The sequence below is a fragment of the Thalassophryne amazonica genome, chromosome 2, assembly GCF_902500255.1.
Source record: "Thalassophryne amazonica chromosome 2, fThaAma1.1, whole genome shotgun sequence".
NCBI classification, from domain to species: Eukaryota; Metazoa; Chordata; class Actinopteri; order Batrachoidiformes; family Batrachoididae; genus Thalassophryne; species Thalassophryne amazonica.
In genome coordinates this window covers 138,386,679-138,413,496 of record NC_047104.1, presented here as the reverse complement: position 1 = coordinate 138,413,496, position 26,818 = coordinate 138,386,679, and the positions used below count along the sequence as shown (strand labels likewise).

At 38.5% G+C, this 26,818-nt stretch overlaps 1 protein-coding gene across 1 annotated transcript; it reads left to right on the top strand.

The window, feature by feature from the left end:
* The first annotated feature begins 305 nt into the window (after window positions 1-305).
* On the top strand, window positions 306-7,418 carry mnx2b (motor neuron and pancreas homeobox 2b). The gene is made up of 3 exons (XM_034162274.1): window positions 306-811; window positions 3,586-3,746; window positions 6,134-7,418. Exons 1-3 carry the CDS (start codon window positions 382-384, stop codon window positions 6,536-6,538), a joined length of 996 nt encoding a protein of 331 aa, XP_034018165.1. The 5' UTR covers window positions 306-381; the 3' UTR covers window positions 6,539-7,418.
* The last annotated feature ends 19,400 nt before the right edge of the window (window positions 7,419-26,818 follow it).

Genomic DNA, 26,818 nt, shown 5'->3' with positions numbered 1-26,818 from the left:
AGGGGGGAGAAACGAGCGAGTAATTAGTTGATTAGAGGCCCGTCAGAGTGGCTCAGCTCCAGCCAATCACAGCGCAGGAGGAGGAGGAGGAGGAGGAGGAGGGCGGGGGGTGGGTACAGCTGATGGAGGGAGACGCGCGCCTCCAGTTTGGGAAGGAGCTGCAAACTGACCCAATCACAGCGAAGAAGAACAAGAAAAAGTTGTGGAAACACCACTCGCAGCTGATACTGCTTCGACTTGTGTGATTTCTGAGCGGAACGTTTTTGTTTTTGATTTTGAAGGGAGATCTGTGTGCGCAGCGCGCTGACGCACGGCGCAGGTGGGCACCCGCCAAACCGGTGGGTTTGTCTGTAATTGAAATTCCCAGCACTCATCCTGAACATGGAGAAATCCAAGAACTTCCGAATTGACGCCCTGTTGGCTGATGACAACAGTAGGGCGGTCAGAGATCTGTCCCCTCCGAGCAGCGACAGCCCCGCCGGCAGCCCCGCGCACTGCCGGCGCGCCGACACACCGCCAACGCGGGGCGCACAGCTTCAGCCCGGGATCATAGCCAAACCGGGTGTGCTGAACATCCCGCATCCAGGACTGTCGGCGCTGTCGCAAGGAGCCCTTCCCGGTATGTACCCGCCCCCCGTGTACCCGTTATCGGCTCTGGGCGGCCAGCACCCGGCCTACGCCTACAGCGGCTTCGCACAGCTCACACAGACCTACCCGGAGCACCTGAAGGCGGCTGCCATGGCGGGTTCGATCCCCCTGGAGCACTGGATCCGGGCTGGGATCATGATGCCCCGACTGCCAGATTACAGTTGTGAGTATGGAGGGGCCACGCCCCCCCCCCCCCCCCCCCAAAAAAAAGGCATGTCAGGAATAAAGACAGCTTTATATATATATATATATATATATATAATTAATCATAACTTAAATAACAATAATTTAATCTATTCAATAATAATAATAAATAATTATTATTATTATTATTTTAATATTTGAACCAATCTGCCGATGTTTTATGAACTCATTTAATTCATAACAACCTGACAAATTTGGACTCGTCCTAAAGTGACAAGAAATCTCATCTCATCGTTATCGTCTCATTATTATTATTATTATTATTATTATTATTATTATTATTATTATTATTATTATTATTATTATTAAGGCTCCGGGTTCAAATCCCACCCCTGCCACATTTCTCCATGTAATGTGGGGTTGCGTCAGGAAGGGCATCCGGCGTAAAACCTGTGCCATTTCAACATTCAGATCCACCTTGGATTTGCTGTGGCGACCCCAAGTGCAAACAAGGGAGCAGCCGAAGGGAATTTACTTTTATTATTATTATTATTATTATTATTATTATTATTATTATTATTATTATTATTATTATTATTATTATTATTATTATTATTATTATCTGTACTGACATTATTAGCAGGCCTGAAGTCGCATATAAGAAAATTGGCCTATAGAATAATTAAGAAGTTCATTAGGCTTCATTTCCATTTTTTTTTTGTTTCAGTTTTAGTTTGTTTGCATGTTTTTGTTTTTCACAATAATATAATTGCAATTATTTAAAAACGTTGCATTGTTGTAAATTGTTTGCTGGAATTAACGCAGCATATGATCACATGAAAATAGTGTATTGTTTTAAATTGCTGTTACTGATGAATACGCAAAATTCTTGGCAATCTGTTAAGATGTTGCAAACGTTATTAACGAATCTGCATATCACATAATTTACAATATGGAAGGATAAGCAATGACGATTAGATAAGAAATATCCGTGGTTTATTATTATTTATTTATTTTTTACCTTTAAAAGAGAATTATTTTGGATGAATTTTGAATGATTTTTACAAAAACATCAAATTGAACAAATCAAAGTCCATTATTTATTGTTCCTTGTTTGTTGTTTGTACAATCATATATTTGGCCATAAACCTGTAAAGTAATCAGATTTATGTTAATCTGTAAAACACTTTAAAATTACTCGACTCTGCTTAATAAAACTGACAAAGTCCTGTAACACTTGATTTTGTATTTATTTAATTCAAAACTATTTCGAAATTTCAAATGTGGCCTTTTGCTGACATTCCAGTTACGAAATAACATATTAAAAAACATATTTCTGCAGAAAAAAATTGCAAAACATGCAAACGTTTGCAAATTATATTATTTCCCAGCAGGAATAATCATAAGTGATTTTGAAAAGAGGCCTGCTGTTAGCACATTTTGTTGTTCATAACAGCAGGAATGTGTTGCACTGTGGCTTTGGTTTATTGAGTCATATTTTAATTTTGGCTCGTTTATTTCTCTGTAAACGCCAGCCTGATGAAACTTGTCTTTGTGTGATGAAGAAACTATAAACAAACACCTAAAACGTTCTGTAGTTCATCAATAAAAACCCCAAACGCCTTCATTGAATTTTCATTAAGTTAATGGCGCGCCGGTGTTTTTATGGCCTGTGCGCCCGCTGGGCGGCCCCGCCCTCCCCCATCAACTATAAAGTGCAGTAAAGCTGTTATTGTTAATGATGGTCTCAGAGAGCGCACATATGTGCACATGTGCACACACCCACTGAGTGACAGCGGACTTCTTGTGTCCTTGGTGTATTAGAAAACGCGCTGTGTGGGCTTCATCCGAACGTCCCAGCTTCAGTGAACGCCTCATACACGTCACATCCACAAACCGAGTTACTTCAGATGACAAGCCAGTCGTCATAATAACTCCAAATCCAGATTTTATCATTTTGAAAGAGAGTCGAATTAGTCGAAAGGGGAAAATAATGCCAGTTATATTGGCTGGCCAATAGGAAATAGAAGGCTGAGCATCACGTGATATTCCTAATAAGGGAAATCCACAGACTGGCAAAGTTAGTGATATGTAGATAACAATACTGTAATAGTTAAAAGAGATCGATTTTTTTATGATATGGTATGATACCTTTTGCCCCATTTTGTAAAACTGAGGTGTTCAATAATTGTGTGACTATGACTCCTTTCAGACATAAATTTATATATATATATATATATATATATATATATATATATATATATATATATATATATATATATATATATATATATATATATATATATATATCAGGGTCTTAGTTTGCATCATTTGCAGCTATGATTGTAATAATAATCATTATTTATTGTTACTGCAGTGTGAAATAATACAAAATAATGAATTGTGTATTGCAAAATCCTGTTATTTTGTTTAACTATTCATTTTAAATACAGAATAATGAATTGTGTATTGCAAAATCCTGTTATTTTGTTTAATCTTATGCATTTTATTTTGGGTTTAATTGTTGAGATTTTAGTATTTTAACCATAGAAGCTTGTTTTGCATGTGGAAATGTATTTTTTTTTTTTTTTTTTACTGGCTTTCTAAAACTAAAAATGTCTGTGCCACTTGACTGCAGTGAAATGTCCAGTATGAGGAGTCACGATTTTATCTTTCACCCAAAGATCACTATATTGTATTTCAGCTCTGAAACTGCATTTTGGAGGAATCAGAAAGGCAAACAGCACTTTTCATAACTGACATGGCCACTGATAATGTGTGTCTGTCACTCAGCGGGCCCTCAGCCTGGTCTGTTGGGAAAATGCCGGAGGCCGAGGACCGCCTTCACCAGTCAGCAGCTCCTGGAGCTGGAGAACCAGTTCAAACTCAACAAGTACCTATCCCGACCCAAACGCTTTGAAGTGGCAACATCACTCATGCTGACTGAAACACAGGTACACAGTCATTTCACAGCACAAACGTCTACACAAACTCACACATACAAGTCCAAAAGTACGCTCATCGACAAAGAGCAGGCACCTTTTGTGTTATATTCAGGTAACATACATTTTAATTTTGAGAGGCTGCATTTGATCAGGTTGAAAACAATTTCAATTCTAAGCAGATTAACACAAGTTTGTTAAAAGGTTCTATATGAATTTAAAAACAAAGCTTGGATGCAGGATAAAGATATCACTTCAGTGAACTGCGGAGTCTGTCTTCTAAAGAAAAGAAGGGGCAGCTGTATGTAAACATTTGTGTGTTCTTTGGCACATTACAGTTCCTTCTTTTTGTTTTCATGACATAAAAAAAACCCTGAATTTTTCATCTTTAAATCAATTTCTGTAACCATCTGAATAAAACAAAAATATAAAATACAAAATAATACATTTTATATGCACACACTGTGTAGCACAAATATTTTTATTGCTAGTTTTACACAAGAGATGGCAACATTTTCAACTCACCGTGTATCACTTGGAGTTCAGTTAAATACATCATTAAAAATCAAGTGTTCAATTACAGTTTAAGAACATAATTTCAAAAGTTGTACAAACAAGCCTGATTTATTGTGTTTTTATGTAATAAAAAATGAAAATTTATACAAATTTCCCAAACATTTACCATCTTCACTCTGTAACTAAGGCAAGATCTTTTAGCTTTTATTGTACAGACATTTATAACTAATTTGTGGTAGTTGCTTTAAAAAATATAATAAAAGTGTATTGTATTGTAAAGTTTATAGCAAAAACTTGCAAGTCGTGTATTAATTTTCTAGCGAATATGGAACATTGTTGTAATGTTGCTCGGAAGTCACAGTTTAGTTGCATCACAAAAAGGTACTACATCCTGGTAATGTTCCACTGCAATGTTCACTATTTGGAACTTGAAACATTTATTTGCAGTGTTGTGTGGACATTTGTAGAATGTGAAAAAAAACACAATATAAATGCAATAATTAATATGAGTGCAAATCCAACAATAATGTAGTTCAGTATGGCTATACCTTATGTACAGCAGCTTCGGTTTATTTTAGTCCTTGATCATCATGATTCCAGGCAAGTGTAAATGTTATAAACAGACGTGTGCACACACGCACATATATGCGCGCACACACACACACACACATATATATATAATTATAAAGTTTACAAACATTTACATTTGTCATATATATATATATATATATATATATATATATATATATATATATATGTGTGTGTGTGTGTGTGTGTGTGTGTGTGTGTGTGTGTGTGTGTTAATCACTATTAATCACATGATTGTCCATATTTAACTTGCAATTAATGAAAACTAATCATATATTTTGTATCTTCAATCCAAGCTGCTTCCTAATATTTGTAGTCAATATTTTTTGAAATGAAGCAAACCATTTTTGTAATTTGTTGTTTTTTTTGTTTGTTTTGTTGTTTTTGTGTGTGTGTGTGCGTGTCATCACATCCACTTAGTCCATAATTGTAATAACTGATGTTTTAGTTGCTGAAAATATATTCATGATGATGATGATGATGATGATGATGATGATTATTGCTGTTGTTGTTTGCAAAAAGATGGGTTTAGAATGTCTTAAAAAAATGAACCTTTATTTAAACGGGGGGGGGGGGGGGTCAGAGCCCTTCCAACATCTGTCTGTGGTTCAGCACCTGTGCACAGTCTTCGTAAACAGAAGTTAAACAGACGACAGCGAGGAAAAACGTGTTTAATTTTTGTGTAAATCGCTAGCTGACTGGTTGGGAGAAAGGTACAGACTTGGTGTGTGTTTTTGACCTTGGAGCCTGTGACTGCTCCCTGCTTCTCAAAGAGCGCGAGACCGGTGGGCGCTTTTTAAAGAGCAGACACCGGGTTCAGAAAACATGCACGCACTTATTTGGTGATTCAGTTGAATTAATCAATACAGATTGAGTCTTTCTGCTCACAAAGATTTGTTGTTGCTGCTTCCTGATGTCCCAAATCACGTGTGCTGAGACCACCCAGGCGGGCGTCCTGATCAGATGCCCGAACCACCTTAGCTGGGCTCTACTCCGAGTCCCTCCTAGTTATTGGAGCTTCTCACTCCGTCCATGAATGTCAATTCAAATCAAATCAATTGTATTTATATAGCGCCAAATCACAACAAACAGTTGCCCCAAGGCGCCTTATATTGTAAGGCAAAGCCATACAATAATTACGGAAAAACCCCAACAGTCAAAACAACCCCCTGTGAGCAAGCACTTGGCAACAGTGGGAAGGATGAATGTAAACTCAAATACCCGACAGAGGAACCTCATTTCTGCCGCTGGTAGATTCTGACTGCTTTCTTTGCACTGTTTCTTTTTAACCTCAGGTCAAAATCTGGTTCCAAAATCGCAGAATGAAGTGGAAGCGCAGTCGTAAGGTGAAGGAGCAGGCCACAGCCTCCCAGTCTGAGCCAGAGCGACTACGGACCGGGGCCAAAACAACCGCTGACAAATGTGATGAGAGAAAACAGGCTGGGAATCCCAGCGACAGAGGGATGGGTCTTCATTTAGATGATGGAGAAGAGGAGGAAGAGGAGGAGGAGGAGGAGGAGGAGGAGGAATCCCAGCACAGTTTTTCTGTGTCACTGGGTAAAAGTGTTGGATTGCCACGGCCCACAGACTTCTTGCAGCACTGCACTGACATGGGCTACGATCCTCACAGCCCCTTCTCTGATGAGGAGGTGGAGGGGGTGCAAGCTGGAGGAGACCAGAAGATCGGAGCGGGACTGTGAGGGAAAACGGTGCCTCGGCAAAACCTACTGTGTAGGACAGTGAGAGTGTGTGGTCTCTGGAAAAGACTCGTCTTTGACACACTGATCTGCTGCTGAGTGACTGTTTATGTGAGCGTCACAACACAGCTGCAGCTTTTACACGTGCTGGAATCAGCAGATGTTCATGGAGCTCCATATCTCACATAAATGTATCAGCTGAAAGAAAATATCAGTATTGAACATTTATAGCATGCAAAAAAACAAACAAACAAAAAAGATCAGCAGCAGCTGTGGGCGTAGGTTACACAGTACATTTTGCAGTGTTAAATCTTCTCCTTCAGAGTAAATTGTAACACTGCAAGCATGTGTTATTTGTTCCATTTGAATAAACTGTTAAATTATCTCTCTTTAGAGTAAAACATTAACACAGGATATTGTTAAAATGTAATTCTGCATGTTTGGCAAGATTCCAATCTGTGGTGTTGATAATTTACACTTTTATTTTGAAAAGTTTTTTTTTAACCAACACACATAATCTGCTGTAACTCTGAAAGAGTCAGCGGCATTTGACACTTTTTTTTAACACTGTAGATTGTACTGTGTACTGATAACTGCACTACTAATGACTGTATTTTGTGAATCGGGTATCAACCAGACCAGATGTGATTGATCCAAATTGTGTCCATAAGTCAAAGTGAAGTCATTTTAATAGGAAACTGGTGCTAGAATCTGCAAGAGCCTTTTCAAAGTTAAAAGGCGACATATTAACCCTAAGATCATACAGAAAGAATACAGGCTGTTAAACGCACAGAGGTATGAAGGTTTTTGAAGCTACGATAAAGTTCTTTGAATCAGCCGATACTTTGAGTCTGAACGTCATAAAGGTCAGGAGAGGAAAAAAGATGACTGAGTGCATTCTTGAAGACTACGTCTGAAGAATGTGACGTAAGGGAAGCCACACAGCACTGGAACATTCAGCACCAATGAAATCCAACAGAGTTCTGAAATACAGAAAAACTTTTAAATTGATCGAGGTTTATGACTGCTGAAAACAAAATCCACTGCATTAGATGATTTTGACAAAAAAAAAAAAAAACTGCAGAGTATTCTTTCTCTCTCGCTCTCTCTCTCTCTCTCTCTCTCTCTCTCTCATTTTTGTGATTTTTTTTTTAGATTAAGTGAATCTAATGTGATGTTACACTGCATTTTTTTGTTGTTGATTATCTTTTAGAATTCACTTATGTTTCTCACAAATAAATGCACTTAATTTATTTCAATGAATATGCAGTTGCAAACAGGAATTGTAAATGTATTTATCAAAAACTTGTTTGTGGTGTAACTGTGAAATAAAAAAAAACTCTGTGGCAAGAAGAAATGATTTATCAACAAAATATTATTTTATTAGAACTATAAGTAGTTGGATGGTGGCCGTTTTTGTCACTTTGCCTCTGTACACCACCACAGTGGAGGCAATAAATAAATACATCAAGATGTGCTTGTAATGTAAGGCAGTGGAGGGGGGGCAGGAATTTAGGAATTTTGGCCATTTGTGTAATGTCTAGATTTTAACAGCCCCTAAACGTTTATTTCTTTTAATTTATTCAATTTATTTCTTATAGGGACCATGTGCAAAATTAATTAATCACATACTCTGTATCCAGAAAGTATTCACAGCGCTTCACTTTTTCCACATTTTGTTATTTTACAGCCTTATTTCAAAATGGAATAAATTAATTTTTTCCCCTCAAAATTCAACTCACAACACCCCATAATGACAACATGAAAAAAGCTTCTTTTTTTGTCTTTTTGCAAATTTATTAATTAAAAAAAATCCAAGAAATTACATGTAGGTAAGTAAGTATACACCCACTGTCAGCTGTGGTACCTAATATGCAGACAGGTGTGTGACTTTCCAGTCCATGTCCAATCAACTGAATTTACTCCAGGTGGATTCCAATTAAGCTGTGGAAACATCTCAAGGATGATCAGTGGAAACAGGATGCACCTGAGCTCAGTTTTGTGCTTCAGGGCAAAGGCTGTGAATACTTAAGTACATGTGATTTCTTAGTTTTCTGATTATTGTTATTTTTAATAAATTTGCAAAAAAAAAATGTTTTCACATTGTCATTATGGGGTTTTGTGTGTAGAATTTTGAGGGGGAAAAAATGAAATTCCTCAATTTTGGAATAAGGCTGTAACCTTAAAAATTTGGAAAAAGTGAAGTGCTGTGAATACTTTCTGGATGCACCATAAAGGGAACTGATGCTTTGTACCAGATTTAGCTATTAGCTAGTTTTCATTTAGAATCCCTGTGCAAATAATTGGGCAAAGTAAATATAAGGATGAATTTTACATATATATATATACTCAACAAAAATATAAACGCAACACTTTTGGTTTTGCTCCCATTTTGTATGAGATGAACTCAAAGATCTAAAACTTTTTCCACATACACAATATCACCATTTCCCTCAAATATTGTTCACAAACCAGTCTAAATCTGTGATAGTGAGCACTTCTCCTTTGCTGAGATAATCCATCCCACCTCACAGGTGTGCCATACCAAGATGCTGATTAGACACCATGATTAGTGCACAGGTGTGCCTTAGACTGCCCACAATAAAAGGCCACTCTGAAAGGTGCAGTTTTATCACACAGCACAATGCCACAGATGTCGCAAGATTTGAGGGAGCGTGCAACTGGCATGCTGACAGCAGGAATGTCAACCAGAGCTGTTGCTCGTGTATTGAATGTTCATTTCTCTACCATAAGCCGTCTCCAAAGGCGTTTCAGAGAATTTGGCAGTACATCCAACCAGCCTCACAACCGCAGACCACGTGTAACCACACCAGCCCAGGACCTCCACATCCAGCATGTTCACCTCCAAGATCGTCTGAGACCAGCCACTCGGACAGCTGCTGAAACAATTGGTTTGCATAACCAAAGAATTTCTGCACAAACTGTCAGAAACCGTCTCAGGGAAGCTCATCTGCATGCTCGTCGTCCTCATCGGGGTCTCGACCTGACTCCAGTTCATTGTTGTAACCGACTTGAGTGGGCAAATGCTCACATTCGCTGGCGTTTGGCACGTTGGAGAGGTGTTCTCTTCACGGATGATGCGAAGGAGATGTGTTGCACTGCATGAGGCAAATGGTGGTCACACCAGATACTGACTGGTATCCCCCCCAATAAAACAAAACTGCACCTTTCAGAGTGGCTTTTTATTGTGGGCAGTCTAAGGCACACCTGTGCACTAATCATGGTGTCTAATCAGCATCTTGATATGACACACCTGTGAGGTGGGATGGATTATCTCAGCAAAGGAGAAGTGCTCACTATCACAGATTTCGACTGGTTTGTGAATAATATTTGAGGGAAATGGTGATATTGTGTATGTGGAAAAAGTTTTAGATCTTTGAGTTCATCTCATACAAAATGGGAGCAAAACCAAAAGTGTTGCGTTTATATTTTTGTTGAGTATATATATATATGGAGAGAGAGTCCATGAAACCCTTCTTTGAAAACATTCTTTTAATTCAAAACGTTTATACAGTTTTCTTGAGATAACTCGGGATAGATACAACTTCATATCTGACTTCATTCACATCAATCATTACAAAATAAAAATGTATGGAACTGTAAGATAAAACTGTTTGGAGCAGGCAGTCCTCAAAAAACTGAACAACTGTGCAAGAAGGAGACAACTGAGGGCAGCCACCAATACACCCACACCAGTCTGAATGAATTCTAGACTCCTGTGGCTATGACTGAAGAATATGTGCAGAGTGTAAATTTTGTCAGTTGTGCCATCAGTCACAGTTTCTTGTATTTTCATACAAGAAAAAAAAAAAATCAAATCCAGGCTCACGTCTCTGATGTGGTTTCTCGAAAACTGAAGCTGAAATTTCACATCTAATTTTTAAAGAAAATTCTCTGTTCCACTTCACCATGAAGCTGTATAACTGGTGATGCAACAGACAAAAGTCGAAGCATGCACAATTTCTCCAACCACAGAATCCCATCATTCAGAGTCATTTGGATGTCCCACTTGCTTCCTTCCTGCACACTCACTCTGTTTTTGATAACTGCCTCCACCAGACTGATTTACCACATGGTACCATACTGTTTGTAGTTGACGTCCAAGCCATATTTGAAGACTTGGAAATTTTCATGTATGCATCTTCTGACTTCTCTAAAGAATACTTGCTGTAAAAGTGACTATTTGCATGAAAAAACATTTTTTATATTTAGTTTGTCCAGTTACTTAACAGGCTCTGAAAATGGTGGCACTATGTATATAAATGGCAGTCATTCCTAAATAGTTTATGCAACTTTTTTTTTTTTCCAACTGTAAGCATAAAACCACAAAACCATAGGTTTTTGAAGGCTCTACCCACACTGGGGCCCCAGTTAGTCTGGCAGATATCTTTCTGTCACAAATTACTCCTGCCATCCCACTCCACCATGACTGCATTCCCTTTCTCTCCAGAGTTTATCTCCACCTCTCCAGGCTCATCCCAACTTGCTCTCTACACTCACTACTGACCACAATGTCATCTACAAAATCCAAAGTCCATGGAGACTTCTGTTTGATTTTGTCCAACCTGTCCATCATCACTGCAATTAAGAAACTACTCAAAGATGCGTTTTCATGCAATCCCACTTTTACCTTGAATACATCTGCCATTCCTACAACACATACGAGGTCTGTGAGAAAAGTATCCGACCTTTTTATTTTTTTCAAAAACTATATGGATTTGAATCATGTGCGCTTTCATCAGACAAGCTTGAACCTTCGTGCGCATGCGTGAGTTTTTTCACGCCTGTCGGTTGCGTCATTCGCCTGTGGGTAAGCTTTGCGTGAGCACTGGTCAACCCCCGTCGTCAGATTTTTATTGTTTAGGAATGGCGGAGCGACTCCCGCTTTGTTCCATGAAAATTTTTTCAGAAACATGTCTCACAGGAACATGCCCAGCTGTTAAACAATTTCTCGGATACTCACTCGACTGAAAAGCCACCGAAAGCCGTCTGAATCTTACGAATGGTTTCCAACACAGAGGTGTTGTTTGTCCCGCGCCATGAGCGGCTGCGTTGCGACGCGCGAATCCATCCGCACGTCTTTCATTACAAAATCTCCTTTAACAGTGGAATGTGCTGATAAAGTGCTGATCCCGACCTCTTCTGAAACTTCTCTGCTAGTCACACGAAGTCCTGCATCAACAGAGCCTTAAATTTGGAAGTGATCTGCTCGTTCCAGCCTGTCGATGGCCGCTTGGGGCGCGGTGCGCCCTCTGCCGCCGTGGGCCATTTTTAATCCAGTTTTAATGGTCCTTAATCCGTGTGATACCGATAGAATCTTCACCGAAAGCCATCTGAATCTTCCAAATGGTTTCCATCTGGCTGTCTGGCAGAGTTTCTGAAAAAAATTTTCATGGAACAAAGTCGCTCCGCCATTCCTAAACAATAAAAATTTGACGAGGGGGGTGGACCAGTGCTCACTCAAGGCCTGCCCACAGGCGAACAACGCAACCGACAGGCGTGAAAAAACTCACGCATGCGCATGAAGGTTCATGCTTGTCTGATGCAAGCGCACAATTCAAATCCATATAGTTTTTGAAAAAAATAAAAAGGTCGGATAGTTTTCTCACAGACCTCGTATCACTACTGTCACACTATCCTTGTACATATCCTGCACCACCTTCACATACTTCTGTGCCATTTCAGACTTCCTCATACACTCACACAGTTCTTGGCACCCTGTCGTAAGCTTTCTCTAAATCCACAAACACACAGTGTATCTCCTTCTGGCCTTCTCTATACTTCTCCATCAGCACTCTCAGAGCAAACATTGCACCTGTTGTGCTCTTTCTTGGCATGGAACCATATTGCTGCCCGCAGATCTTCACCTCCTTTCTAAGTCTAGCTTCCACTACTCTTTCCTGTAACTTCATGCCATGGCTGATCAACATTATGTCTCTGTAGTTACTACAGCTCTGCACATCAACCTTATCCTTAAAAACTGGAACCAGTACATTTCTCCCTGAATTTAACACAATAATCTTCATCCTTCAGCTCTCACTCTCTTCATCTTCTTCACCTCCAAAGTCATCCTCCAAGCCACCATCTGATGCTGTTTTGCTACACTCTCCTCTGCCACCATATTACAGTCTCAGTTTTCTTTTAGGTTGCATCTCCTACATAGACTGGAATCCACCTGTATGAACCTTTCTCTCCTCTTATACGAGGGTAGGCTGAAAAGTTCTAAGGCTCCCCATGAAGGAGTAATGCATTAACTGCATTATAGTGAGCCTTAGAACTTTTCAGCCTACCCTCGTATATCACCCTGTGCTCCTCCTTCTCTTTAAAATATGTATTCAAGACAGCTATTTCCATCCTTTTTGCAAAATCTACCAACATCTGCTCTTCTGCATTCCTCTGCTATACCATAGCTACCCATTACATCCTCATCACTTCTGTTCCCTTCACCAACATGCCCACTGAGGTCTGCTCCAATCACTACTCTTTAATCCTTGAGTACCATGCGTGGAGCATATGTACTGATGACATTTAAATTCACACTGATCACCCCGTCAGACATTCCAATACACACTCAATTCCTCCAATATCCCATCCTTACCATGATGCAGTAATTGAACTAAACTGCAATGCTCCTGGCCTTACTTCTCTTCCACTTGGTCTCTTGCACACACAGTATGTCTACTGTTCTCCTCTCCATCATATCAACCAACTCTCTCACTTTCTCAGCCATACTGCCAACATTCAAAGTCTCACACATTTCTAAATTTATTTGTCTCCCGCTGCCTCCCATCACACGCTCTGCCTGTTCTTATTCAAACAACATTAACACAATAGTGTTGGTGCAGGTTGTTATTAATCCAGGCCTTGTTAATAACTGTGGGATTTCTCGGATTTCCCACAAGTGACACAAATCTTATATATATATAAAGAAAAACTGGGTCTGAACCTTTTCACCCACTCATTATTTCAGCACACTGAATCTGATTGTCTTCCTCACTATGTGGTGACTCTGATAAAACAGGGAAGACATGAATGTAAGTAAACAAAAAGCAAACATCACATAAGAAGATGAAGATGTAAACAAAGAAAAATATACCGGAAATTAAATGTTAGTGGCATCGCCCACATATTCACTCACACATCCACAGCCTCTCTTCACCTTGCTCAGCCAACGCGCTGTGAAACAAAACCTCATTCGCGGTTATTCTCCCTTCACAGTATTAATTTACTGCAGCCGCTCTCAGATATTAATTACTTGGGTAGGGTTTACTGATAGCAAAATAATTAAGTTAATGAAGAAGTAGTAAAGCAATGAAAACCTGATGGTGATGTCACCCAGGTCCATTTTCATTTCCAAGTCAAATCACATGTGCAGAAGTGCTTGCCATGTGTGTTTTATTAGGCACAAGTGTACGGGCTAAAGAGCAGAGTGGAAGACATGCAGTTGGTGTTAGTTATCACCTTTTCAGACATATAGTGGTTCCATTCATTCCACATACAGTCCAAGATTACGACAGATAGTGCATTTCAGCATAATTAATATATACAGGATCATGGCTGCAGAACCTGCATCATTGGGTTATTACAGAAATTATTTTCAGATGTTTTTCATACAGTAGCAGCAAAAATCTGCAAAGAGAGAAATTTACCAAGTAGCTTTAATACTGTGTTATGTGCACAGAGGTATTACATTTAATGACTTAACAAATCAACTAATTATGCAATTGGTTTGTAAAATGTAATGGTAAAAGGGCTGCATTTATGTAGTGCTTTCGTCAAAGCACTTTACAGGGATGCCTCCCATTCACACATACAATCCAGTGTCAGCATGCTGCCATGCAAGGTGTTCAATACACACCTGGAGTAACTTGGGGATTACTCTTAATAGCAGCAGAAGTACAGAAAACAAAATTGTGGAATGCACTTGATCCAGATCTGCACTTACAAATTTCAATGAAGGTGGGACGTTGTGTAAAATGTAAATTAAAACAGAATACAATGATTTGCAAATCCTCTTCAACCTATATATTCAATTGAATACACCACAAAGACAAGATATTTAATGTTCAAACTGATAAACTTTATTTACATTTTACACAACGTCCCAACTTCATTGGAATTGGGGTTGTAAATCGAATCAGTTCTTTGTTGGTCCACTACTCACCCATCCACCAGTTTTCATGAAAGGTGGTCCACACACTTTTGAGCAAAGGAGCAAACAGCGCAACCAACAAACACAAATGATTGAAAAAAGAAAAAGATACGTATGACATCCTTGATGTATAAATGATGTTCCGTGATTAACATCACATCTGTCCAATACTGAAATCCCATCAATACGTCCACCTCCACCCCCAGCTCAACCACATCAATTGCATCAAATAATCTGCATGCTTCACATTGTAACTTCACAGAACTAATTTATTCATAACAACAAAAATACTTATTACACTACACATTTATTGATATTTTAATGATTTTAATAATTCAATTTAATAAAATCGGTTCCATCATGCCGTGTGGCTGTGTGGCCAGTGCAGGTACTGGGAATCTTGTTAAAGTCGAGGGTCACATGGATTCCAGTCAATATCAGCAGATTCTTGAGAGTTGCGCCGGGCTGAATCTTTCAACAAGACAATGACCCTAAACACTGCTCAAAATCTACTAAGGCATTCATGCAAAGGAACAAGCACAATGTTCTGGAATGGCCATCTCAGTCCCCAGACCTGAATATTATTGAAAATCTGTGGTGTGATTTTAAGCAGGCTGTCCATGCTCAGAAACCAACAAACCTGAGATGTTTTGTAAAGAAGAATGGTCCAAAATGCCTTCAACCAGAATCCAGACTCTCATTAGGAGCTACAGGAAGCATTTAGAGGCTGTTATTTCTGCAAAAGCAGGATCTACTAAATATTGATGTATTTTTTCTGTTGGGGTGCCCACATTTAAGCACCTGCCTAATTTTGTTTAAAGAATTATTGCACACTTTCTGTGAATCCTACAAACTTCATTTCACTTCTCAGATATCACTGTGTTTGTCTGCTATTTGATATATCAACCTAGTCTCACGGCATGTCCTGATTCAGAAGCAAGAAATATACATTAATCTACGGGTTTGTGATATTGTTACGAAAAGCGCCTCATTTTCATCACTGCAGCACAAATTCATTCTAATACATTCTGTGATGGCTGCATGAAATTAAAATTGAAGCGGGGGGTCGGGGGTGGTTAAGGTTAGGGTTGGGGGTAGGAGTAGGGTTAGTAATAGTGAGTTTTTTAAAAAAAACCCTGTCACGAAAATTTGAATCATTTTGTGACGGGAGCATAAAAAAAAAAATGTGAGACTGGGCTGGATATATTTAACTGAAATTGCTGGTTCAAACAACCAATGATTTATAAAGGAAAATTATGGAAATCATCAGGGGTGCCCACACTTTTACATACAGTGTATGATTTTTTAATAATTTATTTGTATGTTACTGCTGCAAATAAGTATTTGAACACCTACCAACCAGCAAGAATTCTCACACAGACCTGTTAATTTTTCTTTAAGAAGCCCTCTTATTCTGCACTTTTTACCTGTATTAACTGCACCTGTTTGAACTACACAGGAGGACCTGGTCAATGACCTGAAGAGAGCTGGGACCACAGTCACAAAGATTACATTAGTAACACATGATGCTGTCATGGTTTAAAATCCTGCAGGGCAGCAAGGTCCCCCTGCTCAAGCCAGCACATGTCCAGACCCGTTTGAAGTTCACTAGTGACCATCTGGATGATCCAGAGGAGGCATCATGTGGTCAGATGAGACCAGAATAGAGCTTTTTGGAATCAACTTCACTTACCATGTTTAGAGAACAAGAACAACCCCCAAGAAAACCATCCCAACCGTGAAGCATAGCGGTGGAAACATCATACTTTGGGGGTGCTCTTCTGCAAAGGGGACAGGACGACTGCACCGTATTGAAGGGAGGATGGATGGGGTCATGTATTGCGAGATTTTGGCAAACAACCTCCTTCCCTCAGTAACAGCATTGAAGATGGGTCATGGTTGGGTCTTCCAGCATGGCAATGACCCCAAACACACAGCCAGGGTAACTAAGGAGGGGCTCCTTAAGAAGCATTTCAAGGTCCTGGAGTGGCCTGGCCAGTCTCCAGACCTGAACTCAATAGAAAATCTTTGGAGGGAGCTGAAACTCCAAACCTGAAAGATCTAGAGAAGATCTGTGTGGAGGAGTGGACCAAAATCCCTGCTGCAGTGTGTGCAAACCTGCTGAAAAACTACAGGAAACGTTTGACCTTTTTAATTGCAAACAAAGGCTACTGTACCAAATATTAACATTGATTTCCACAGGTGTTCAAATACTTATTTGCAGCAGTAACATACAAACAAATTATTAAAAAAAAATCATACATTGTGATTTCCAGATTTTTTTTTTTTTTTTTTTTTTTAGATTATGTCTCTCACAGTGGACATGCATCTAAGATGAAAATTTAAGACCCCTCCATGATTTCTAAGTGGGAGAACTTGCAAAACCGCAGGGTGTTCAAATACTTATTTTCCTCACTGTATATGTTTAAGAAGGGGGACCAGAGGGTGTGTTCCAACTATAGGGGGATCACACTCCTCAGCCTCCCAGATAAGGTCTATTTCAGAGTACTGGAGAGGAGAATTCGACCGATAGTCGAACCTCGGATTCAGGAGGAGCAGTGTGGTTTTTGTCCTGGTCGCGGCACACTGGACCAGCTGTACACCCTCCATCGGGTGCTCAAGGGTTCATGAGAGTTTCCCCAACCAGTCCACATGTGCTTTGTGGATCTGGAGAAGGCGTTCAACCATGTCCCTCGGGGCACACTGTGGGGGGTGCTCCGGGAGTACGCGGTCTGGGGTCCTTTGCTAAGGGCTATCCGGTCCCTGTACGACCGCAGGAGGAGCTTGGTTCGCATTGCCGGTAGTAAGTCAAACCTGTTTCCAGTGCACATTGGCCTCCGCCAGGGCTGCCCTTTGTCACTGGTTCTGTTCATTACCTTTATGGAAAGAATTTCTAGGCGCAGCCAGGGTGTAGAGGGGGTCCGGTTTGGGAACCACCGAATCTCATCTCTGCTGTTTGCGGACAATGTGGTTCTGTTGGCTTCGTCAAATCAGGACCGGGATGAAAATCAGCACCTCCAAATCCAAGGCAGTGGTTCTCGACCGGAAAAAGGTGCCTTGCCCTCTTCAGGTCGGTGGAGTGTCCTTGCCTCAAGTGGAGGAGTTTAAGTATCTCGGGGTCTTGTTCACGAGCGAGGGACGGATGGAGCGTGAGATTGACAGACGGATCGGTGCAGCATCTGCAGTGATGCGGTCGCTGTATCGGACCGTCGTGGTGAAGAGAGAGCTGAGTAAGGGGGCAAAGCTCTCGATTTACTGATCGATCTACATTCCGATCCTCACCTATGGTCATGAGATTTGGCTCATGACCGAAAGAACGAGATCGCGAGTACAAGCAGCCGAGATGAGTTTCCTCCGCAGGGTGGCTGGGCGCTCCCTTAGAGATAGAATGAGGAGCTCTGTCACTCGGGAGGAGCTCGGAGTCGAGCTGCTGCTCCTCCATGTCGAAAGGAGCCAGCTGAGGTGGCTCGGCCATCTTTTCCAGAGGCCCCCTGGACACCTCGCTGGAGAGGTGTTCCGGGCACATCCCATCGGGAGGAGGCCCCGGGGAAGACCCAGGACACACTGGAGGGACTACGTCTGTCGGCTGACTTGGGAACGCCTCGGGGTTCCCTTGAAGGACAGTGACCATATATTTATATATTTTTTGGATTTTAACTAAAGTTTTCCGTGACATATTTAACTTAGAGGGTTTTAAAGGAGTTTTCAATAAACTTTGCAGACTTGATTTGATGGCAAAGAGAATATATAACAGACTGAACACCTATCAACCCGCAGCTTTTAATTTGTCTGATGAAAAATTATGCGAATCAATCACTGCTCATTTAGGTGTGTGACTTGTCAGCTGTGTGACAAATGTCACTTGTTTTATGACACAGACCGTACTGACATGGTACAAACACTATCACGGTTAATTGATACAGCAGCGCCGCACATCGATTCCATTTCTCCTCTAATTTAATCTGAATGCGGCACACATGTTGATTAAAACTTATCTGTATGAACAGTTACTGCTGATAATGCTGTCAGTTTTCTCAGCAGCCTTTCTGACTAAAGTGCTGACGGCGTTATATTGCTTTTCTTAACCAATAATACACAGTGAGACTGTCTTTCTATAAAAGTGTTTCATTGCCTATTGAATCACTCAAGTCACCTCTGAGGCAGCATTTTGGCGCGTTTCACTCCCTCAAATTCAGTGTTTCCAGAAAACCATATTTTCATATTTAGACTAATAAATCGGCCTCTTTTGTCTTTGTTGGACTGTAAATCAGGGACATGCCCTTTAAATATTTACGCCCTGTAGTTTAATCAATCAGGAAAATGTCAGTCTCATTACGTCAATATGAACAGATTGTCCGATCTTTTAACATTATCACACGTATTGGGTGCAGGTTTGTAGGAGCCCGGTCCTGTCACTTAACTAATGAGCAAGTAAAAGAGTGAGTGACAGGGCCTAATAAATTCACACAGCACAAAGCGCTTTTCCAAAGAATGGGAAAAGGCCATGTTTTTTATCAATAAAGTTTATTGAAGAGGCGTGGCCTGGGATTGTAATCATGAGCTTTACTTATTGTTGCAGGAAATGAACGGATCAGGAGGCCCTAGAACCCTGTGAGAAATAAACCGTTCTCGTCTTGCGGTATCACGTTTCATTAGCATGGCACTTAAACTGATTTTTACCCCTCAGTACCACCAACACCACATCGCTACCATCACTACACACGTCTGTCCGTCTGTCCATCTGTCCCTATGTCCAACCATCACCCTCGTTCTGCACATTTAACCAATCAGCTGGGAATTTTCATGATGTGTTTAGTCCAGTATGGCATCAAAGCCCATTCTTTATGGGGATAGAAGGTCAAAGGTCAAGGTCATTGATGACATTTTTCAAAACTGCAAATTACATGATAACTTCTGCAGTAAATACCAAATTTATAGCATTCCTGTTATGTATGCTTTGTGGTCTGACTCCAACAGTCCTACTGGTTTTAGTATCACAAGGTCAAAGTAAAGGTCACGGGAGGTAATATTTTTAAATATAACGCAATGCTAAAATACCCTCAACCGTATGAGCATTGTGTTTAATTAACTATTAAGATCCTATTGTCTTACGTACAATTTGTACACGTTCAGTAAAGCTCCTCTTTCAATCAATCAATCAATCAAAAACAATATTTACTTTTCAAGAGCGGAAGGTGTACAAATCAAGAAATATTTGTAGATCACCCTCTGTGCATTTGCAGGTATTAATAAGACAAATTTAACTCCATAGTAAGTTAGCTTTGAGTTAGCAAAATTAGCATGCACACTGACATCTGCAAAATGTCTTGTTTAAGTTCAGAGGTGTTATCAGTCAGGTTACAAAACAACATTTTCAGTTTTAGAAGTGTTTATTTCTCACTAGCTTTTACATAATATATGAAAAACATGTATATAAACACACAAAACAGAGCGATTTTGGAGAGACCAGTCACTGATGTCACGGTGCAGCTCTACTCTGATTGGCTGTCATGCCCGCCACTCAAAAACAAAACTGAACAGATTGAAACAAAATTTGACTTTTTTTAACCTCTTAAGGCCCCCTGATACTTGCACTACTTTGATCCACACACTTGCACGCACGCTGACGTGCAGGAGAGTAAACTCGTCTCAAACTCATTGTAAATCGTAAACTGTGCGCGGCTTTGTGCACATGTGCAAAGAAATTTTGAAATGTTCAAAATCTACATCATGCATTAATTACGTGAACTTCAAGTGAACATTGCGCAAACAATTCAAAAACACTGCATGTGAGTGCAAATGATTGCGGCAGCACACCTCGACTGAACGATTGACGAGGTCTTAAATCTATCATAAATGTACTTTTAAAAGGTAAAATTGGAGATATTTATATAGTGCTTCTCCATCTGCATCAGACACTCAAAGCACTTTACAAATAATGCCTCACATTCACCCCGATGTCAGGGTGCTGCCATACAAGGTGCTCGCTACACGCCGGGAGCAATAGGGGATTAAGGGCCTTGCCCAAGGGCCCTTAGTGATTTTCCAGTCAGGCTGGGATTTGAACCAAGGATGTTCTGTTCTCAAGCCCAACACCTTAACCACTAGACCATCACCTCCTCTCCACTTTTACAGCTACTCATAAGAAGGAATGAACATGCAAGTGTTTTTTAAGCTATTACAATATAAACATTACAAATAATTGCATTTTTAGCCGGTTCCAAATGTGTTCTCCATCTCATTAAGCACACGAGAGTGAGAGAGAGAAAAGCAGCAGCTGGAACAGCCCTCTGTGATTCCGGAAGTGATTAGAGGCGTTTTCAACAGCCACCTTGGAGAGAAAATTATTAACCCGCTATGAAATAATTCTTTTATATACACAGCGTCCAGCACATAATGCAGGGCATCTAGCGGATCAGAGCACGGTGTCCAGCTGGGAACACGAAGTGAGTGCAAGTACATCAAGGATCAAAGTCATGCAAGTGTCAGGGGGCCTTAAAATAGCTCAAGGTTACCCATCTTTGAACGTTCCAAGGTCTGTGTCCCAAGAATGTTCCATGTAAATTTGAAGACTCTGGCAGTAATAGGACTGGACTTATGATGAGCACAGACAGATGGACGGATAGATGGACGCAAAGCCTTCTCAATAGCTGATGGCAATATTTGTTGGCCTTGGGTAAAAACACAGGCTGTGAGCATGATAACTTCTGCTGTAAGTACTAGACTGTCAGGGAACTTGGTGTATATGTTATAATACAAGGCATGGCTCAGTCAGCCTTATTGATTTTAGCTTCAGGAAGACAAAGATTAACTTTGTTTGAATGATTTTTACAAATTTAAATGTTTGAAATTTCCAGGTGGGGTAATTTGCTTTCTCTGTCTATGTCCATGTTTATTTCAGCTGAAATTCACTTGGAGTTGGTACTACAACTAAAACTATTAACTTAGTTTTATAGTTGTATAAGTCATGCCTCGTAATATGTACCAGTTTACATTTGATAATTTGAATTTTTTTTTAATTTATTTATTTATTTATTTTTATTATTCAGCGACAGAAATAGCAGCAGCAGCAGCAGCATCAGCAGCAACTGCAGCAACTACAACAGCAACAGAGTCTGTAATTTATAAGACACATCAAAAAACACAAAAAATTTAAACATATAAAACAAACTCAAACAAATAACAAACAAATAACCCAACAATGCAACTGAAAGGGTGTGGGCAGAAGCAGAAGCTTATAAACGCCCACCCCGTACATCATACAATATTTAAATGCAAACACAATCACACACAATACAAATGTAGCACTATTAACAAACCAAAATACAAAGGCAAAAAAGAAACAAATATATTATTCACCATTATTATAACCAGAAATTATTAATTTTTTTTATAACACTTCTTAAAACAGGCCAATGAACCACATAATTTAATTTCCACAGGACATTCATTCCAAATCTTCACCCCTCTAACTGAAGCACAAAACCCCTTAACATTAGTACGTACAGGAGGCTTCTTAAATACCATACAACCACGTAATCTATATCCCAATTCCCTACTCTTAAACAAGTTCTGGACATAAAAGGGCAAAGCCTGGTTATTAGCTTTGTACAAAGTTTGTATCAGAATATAATCCACTAAATCCCTAAATTTCAATAAATTTAAATTCCTAAACATGGAATGTGTTGACTCAAAATGATGCATATTACCAATAATTCTGATGGCACGTTTTTGTAGAAGAAATACAGGATTAGTGTTAGATTTATAGGTATTACCCCAAAGTTCAATACAATATATCATATATGGTACAATTAAAGCATGATATAATGTAAGTAACCCAACCTGGGACAATATGTCCCGAACCCTATACATAATAGCAATAGATTTGGACATTTTTAACTTTATATAATTTATATGGGGTTTCCAACAAAGTCTATTATCAATTATAACACCTAAGAATTTATACTCAGATACTGTCTGTATTTCGATATTATTGATAGTAACATTTTTACATTTGGACATAAATTTATTTCCAAAAATCATGCATTTAGTTTTTCCAAGATGAAGTGACAATTTATTAGCATTAAACCAAGCCATAAATTTCCCCAGTTCATCTTCCATAATGTCCAAAAGCTGTTCAAGATTATCCCCGCTACAAAACACAGTCGTATCATCAGCAAAAAGAATGCACCTCAATACCCGTGAAACCAAACAAATATCATTTATATATAAAATAAATAACAAAGGACCTAACACCGAACCTTGAGGCACCCCACACGTGATTTCCCTGAATTCAGAATCAATGCTATTATATTGAACATACTGATACCGACCATGTAAATAACTATCAATCCAATCATATGCTAAACCTCTGATTCCATATTTCACCAATTTATTTTTCAGAATTTCATAATTAACAGTATCAAACGCTTTCTGCAAATAAAATAAAAAAACACCTACAGTATATTGCTTATTATCAACTGCAGTCGCAATATTTTCCACAAAATCCATCAGTGCATGTGAAGTAGTCCTAGATTTTCTAAACCCATATTGCTCTTCACACAATATCTCATACTTAAGTAAATAATTATTTAACCTTTTAACAAAAATTTTCTCCAATATTTTTGAAAATTGAGGTAAAAGTGAAATAGGTCTATAATTAGAAAAAATATGTTTGTCACCAGACTTAAATAAAGGAATTACTTTGGCTATTTTCATTCGTGAAGGGAATTTACCTAAACTTAAGGATTTATTACAAATGTAAGTAAAAGGTTTTACAATACAATCAACAATTTTTTTCAAAAGAGCCATATCCAAATTATTAAAATCCGTAGATTTCTTACTTTTTGAGTTCTGCACCAAATCAATAATTTCTTTTTCATTCGTTGCACCAACAAACATTGACACATTTTTATTAAATATTATCTTATTTGCAATGAATTTATCAATCATTGGATCAATCTTAGTATCAAGATTTCTACCTACATTAACAAAATATTCATTAAAATGATCAGCAATCATCACATTATCATCTATCACAGTATTATTAAAAAGAAAATAAGAAGGATAATCTCTACCTTTTTTATTCTTTTTAATTATATCATTTAATATATTCCATGTATTTTTTATATTATTCTTGCTTTTAACAAGTAACTCACCGTAATATTCTTTCTTACTAGATCTCATAATATGAATTAATTTGTTCTTATACATTTTATATTTACTTTCAGCTTCATTTGTTCTCAATTTAATGAATTGCTTATACAATCGATTCTTCTGCCCTCTGAAGACCCTTAGACATCCATGGTTTATTACTAAATCTATTATTATCTAACTTATTTACAAGAGGACAATGTTTATCATATAACTTAGAAATAATAGAAATAAACCCATCATAAGATTCATCAACATCCTCAACAAACAAACATTATTCCAATTCTGACATAATAAATCCTCCCTAAAATTATCAACAGTCCTTGGTGTTACATTCCTACTCCTTCTATTGCAATCCTTTTGGAGCACTCGATCTTGAGATGCAAGGACGGTAAATACAGGCAGATGATCACTAATATCATTTAACAATATTCCCGCATTAAGATTACAAGTTATAACATTAGTTAAAATATTATCAATAAGGGTTGCAGTATTCGAAGTTATTCTACTTGGATGAATGATGGTCAGAAATAATCCCATGCAATATAACGAATTAATAAATGAAATAGTTTGTGAATGATTATGAGGATTTAAAAAATCAATATTAAAGTCACCGCAGATAAATAAATGAGAATTCTTATTTATTTTATTATACATATTCATAATTACTTCTTCAAAATTATCAATATTTGCTCCAGGAGCTCTGTATATACAACTAACAATCCTATTATTTGAATTTATAGATGTGATCTTAACTGTAACACATTCCATGATATTATCAATTGTAAATGACATATTATAAACCAATTCACAGTCATAATCAGACCTAACATATAATGCCACACCACCGCCTCTTCTCTTCGATCGATTTACAGAAAACAATTGATAGCCATTCAACTGCACAAAATCATAATTATCCTTAGTTAACCAGGTTTCAGATATAGCGATCACTGAAAAACTTTTGCTAATTGTGTCTAAACAATCATTTATTCTTGAAAAATTCCGAGAAAGACTTCTACTATTAAAATGTATTATTGAAAAATCTCCATCATTAATTTTATAGTCCTTAAATTGTTCTTCTGTAAAATAATTACATTGTCGATCGATATTATCATTAAAGAAAAAATCTGGATCTGATTCAAATTCACAATGGCGAGAGGCAAAATGACTATGTTCAAATGTTTCCAAACAAAGCTCCTTTACAGAGGTAACCTGATTATTAACCGTAATCATTAAATTATATTAAGATTATTTCGTCATCACAATCAACCAATACATATCATTATTAAGCATTTCATCACACTTACATCAATTAAACACATCAAGATCATTCTCATCTTTAATCCACAAGATTTTAGCTTGTTCAGGAGTTCCATTTAATTTAATATAAACTTTACAATTAAGTGTCCATGTAGCCTGTATCTTATTTTGTTTTCTTAACAATCGTGCCTTTCTTGCTATGTCAGAATTTCTCTTGGTCAAATATTCATTTATATATACATTCGTTCCTTTTAAGTTCTTAGCTTGTTTTAAGATTTCAATCTTCTGTTTCCTGTTTTTAAGCCTCAATAGTGTAACTTTAGGTCGATTTTGACCTCTCCTCGGGAAAAGGTAACTACTGTCAATATCATCAGAATTTATTACAATACCTTTGTCCTTCAAAAAAGAGATCGCCTGTTCCTCTACAGATAGGTTGTCCATTTCAGAGGGCTCCTCTCCTGGAGCCACCGCTCTTGCATAACTTCGAGGCTTAATATCCAATCCTGTGATAAGAAGGTCATTTGACCTAGACTGCTGTTCTAGATCAGCAATTCGATTTTCCATAGATTTCAATACTCTATCCTTCTCCTCATTAGCCCTTTGTAATTCCACCACTTGTTTGGTTAATTCCAAAATCTTCTGTTGTTGTTGCGAAATAATCTTTAATTGGTCAGTTACTTCTTTAATGGGCTTCATTTGCGCTGACATTTCATTTAACATTTTCCTAATGTCCTCAAGCTCTTCTTCCAAGAACAAAGTACCTTTTTTTGGAGCCATAGCTGATGATCCTGAAGATGAACCTCCAACACCGACAGCAAGAAAATCAACAAGCCGCAATCGAGGATTTGGTAGGCCGCTAAACCCGGCCTACACGATATGAACACCTCCTTGAAGCAGACCAACAGCAAATGACCACTGCAAATCTCCCGGCCAAAGCAACAGCGGCCCCCTGGATCTGATGGCAGCTGATAAACGCCAACGATGATATCCAGCGACAGCAAAAACGACGGATCCAACAGCTCCTGAGATGTTTGACGCTTATTAATTTAATTTAATTTAATCTAATTTAATTAATCATGACAAAATCGTCATTTAGAGGCAACCCATTAATTCATTTATATGTCACACATGGCCAGAAAGTGGATAAACAATGTGATATACCATAGTCTAGTTATCTTTGAGTTAAAGACATTTTTTAAACCTACATGTGTTAATCATTCTTCATCAGTATATTCATGTTTACTGTAGAAAAGGAACTGCTATTTTTAGTTAACCTTGTTATGTCAACTGGTCCCACAAAACTTGACTGTTTAAATAGGGAACATAATATACAGCTAATTGCGGCAATTTATTACAGTTTGCTTTTCCTGATTTAAACAACCAGGTTTTGTGAGACCGGCTGACATAAGTAGATAAACTAAAAACAGCATTTCATTTCTTAGAGTGTGGCTGAGAAGACACCTGGTTCTGAAATTGCTCCATTTTTTGCCGGATCACAGGATATTTCTTGTTTGCAAATAAATGTATGCTATACCGTTATCACAATAATTTCATCACCAATAATTTCATCAACACCATCAGACCCAAATTCCATAATGGTTTTCTCATATCCATAGACCCCGATGATCTTGGATGACAGCTGGCTGTTGTGACATAATTATCATGAGCTTAACGAAACAAAATTCATGAATTTCACT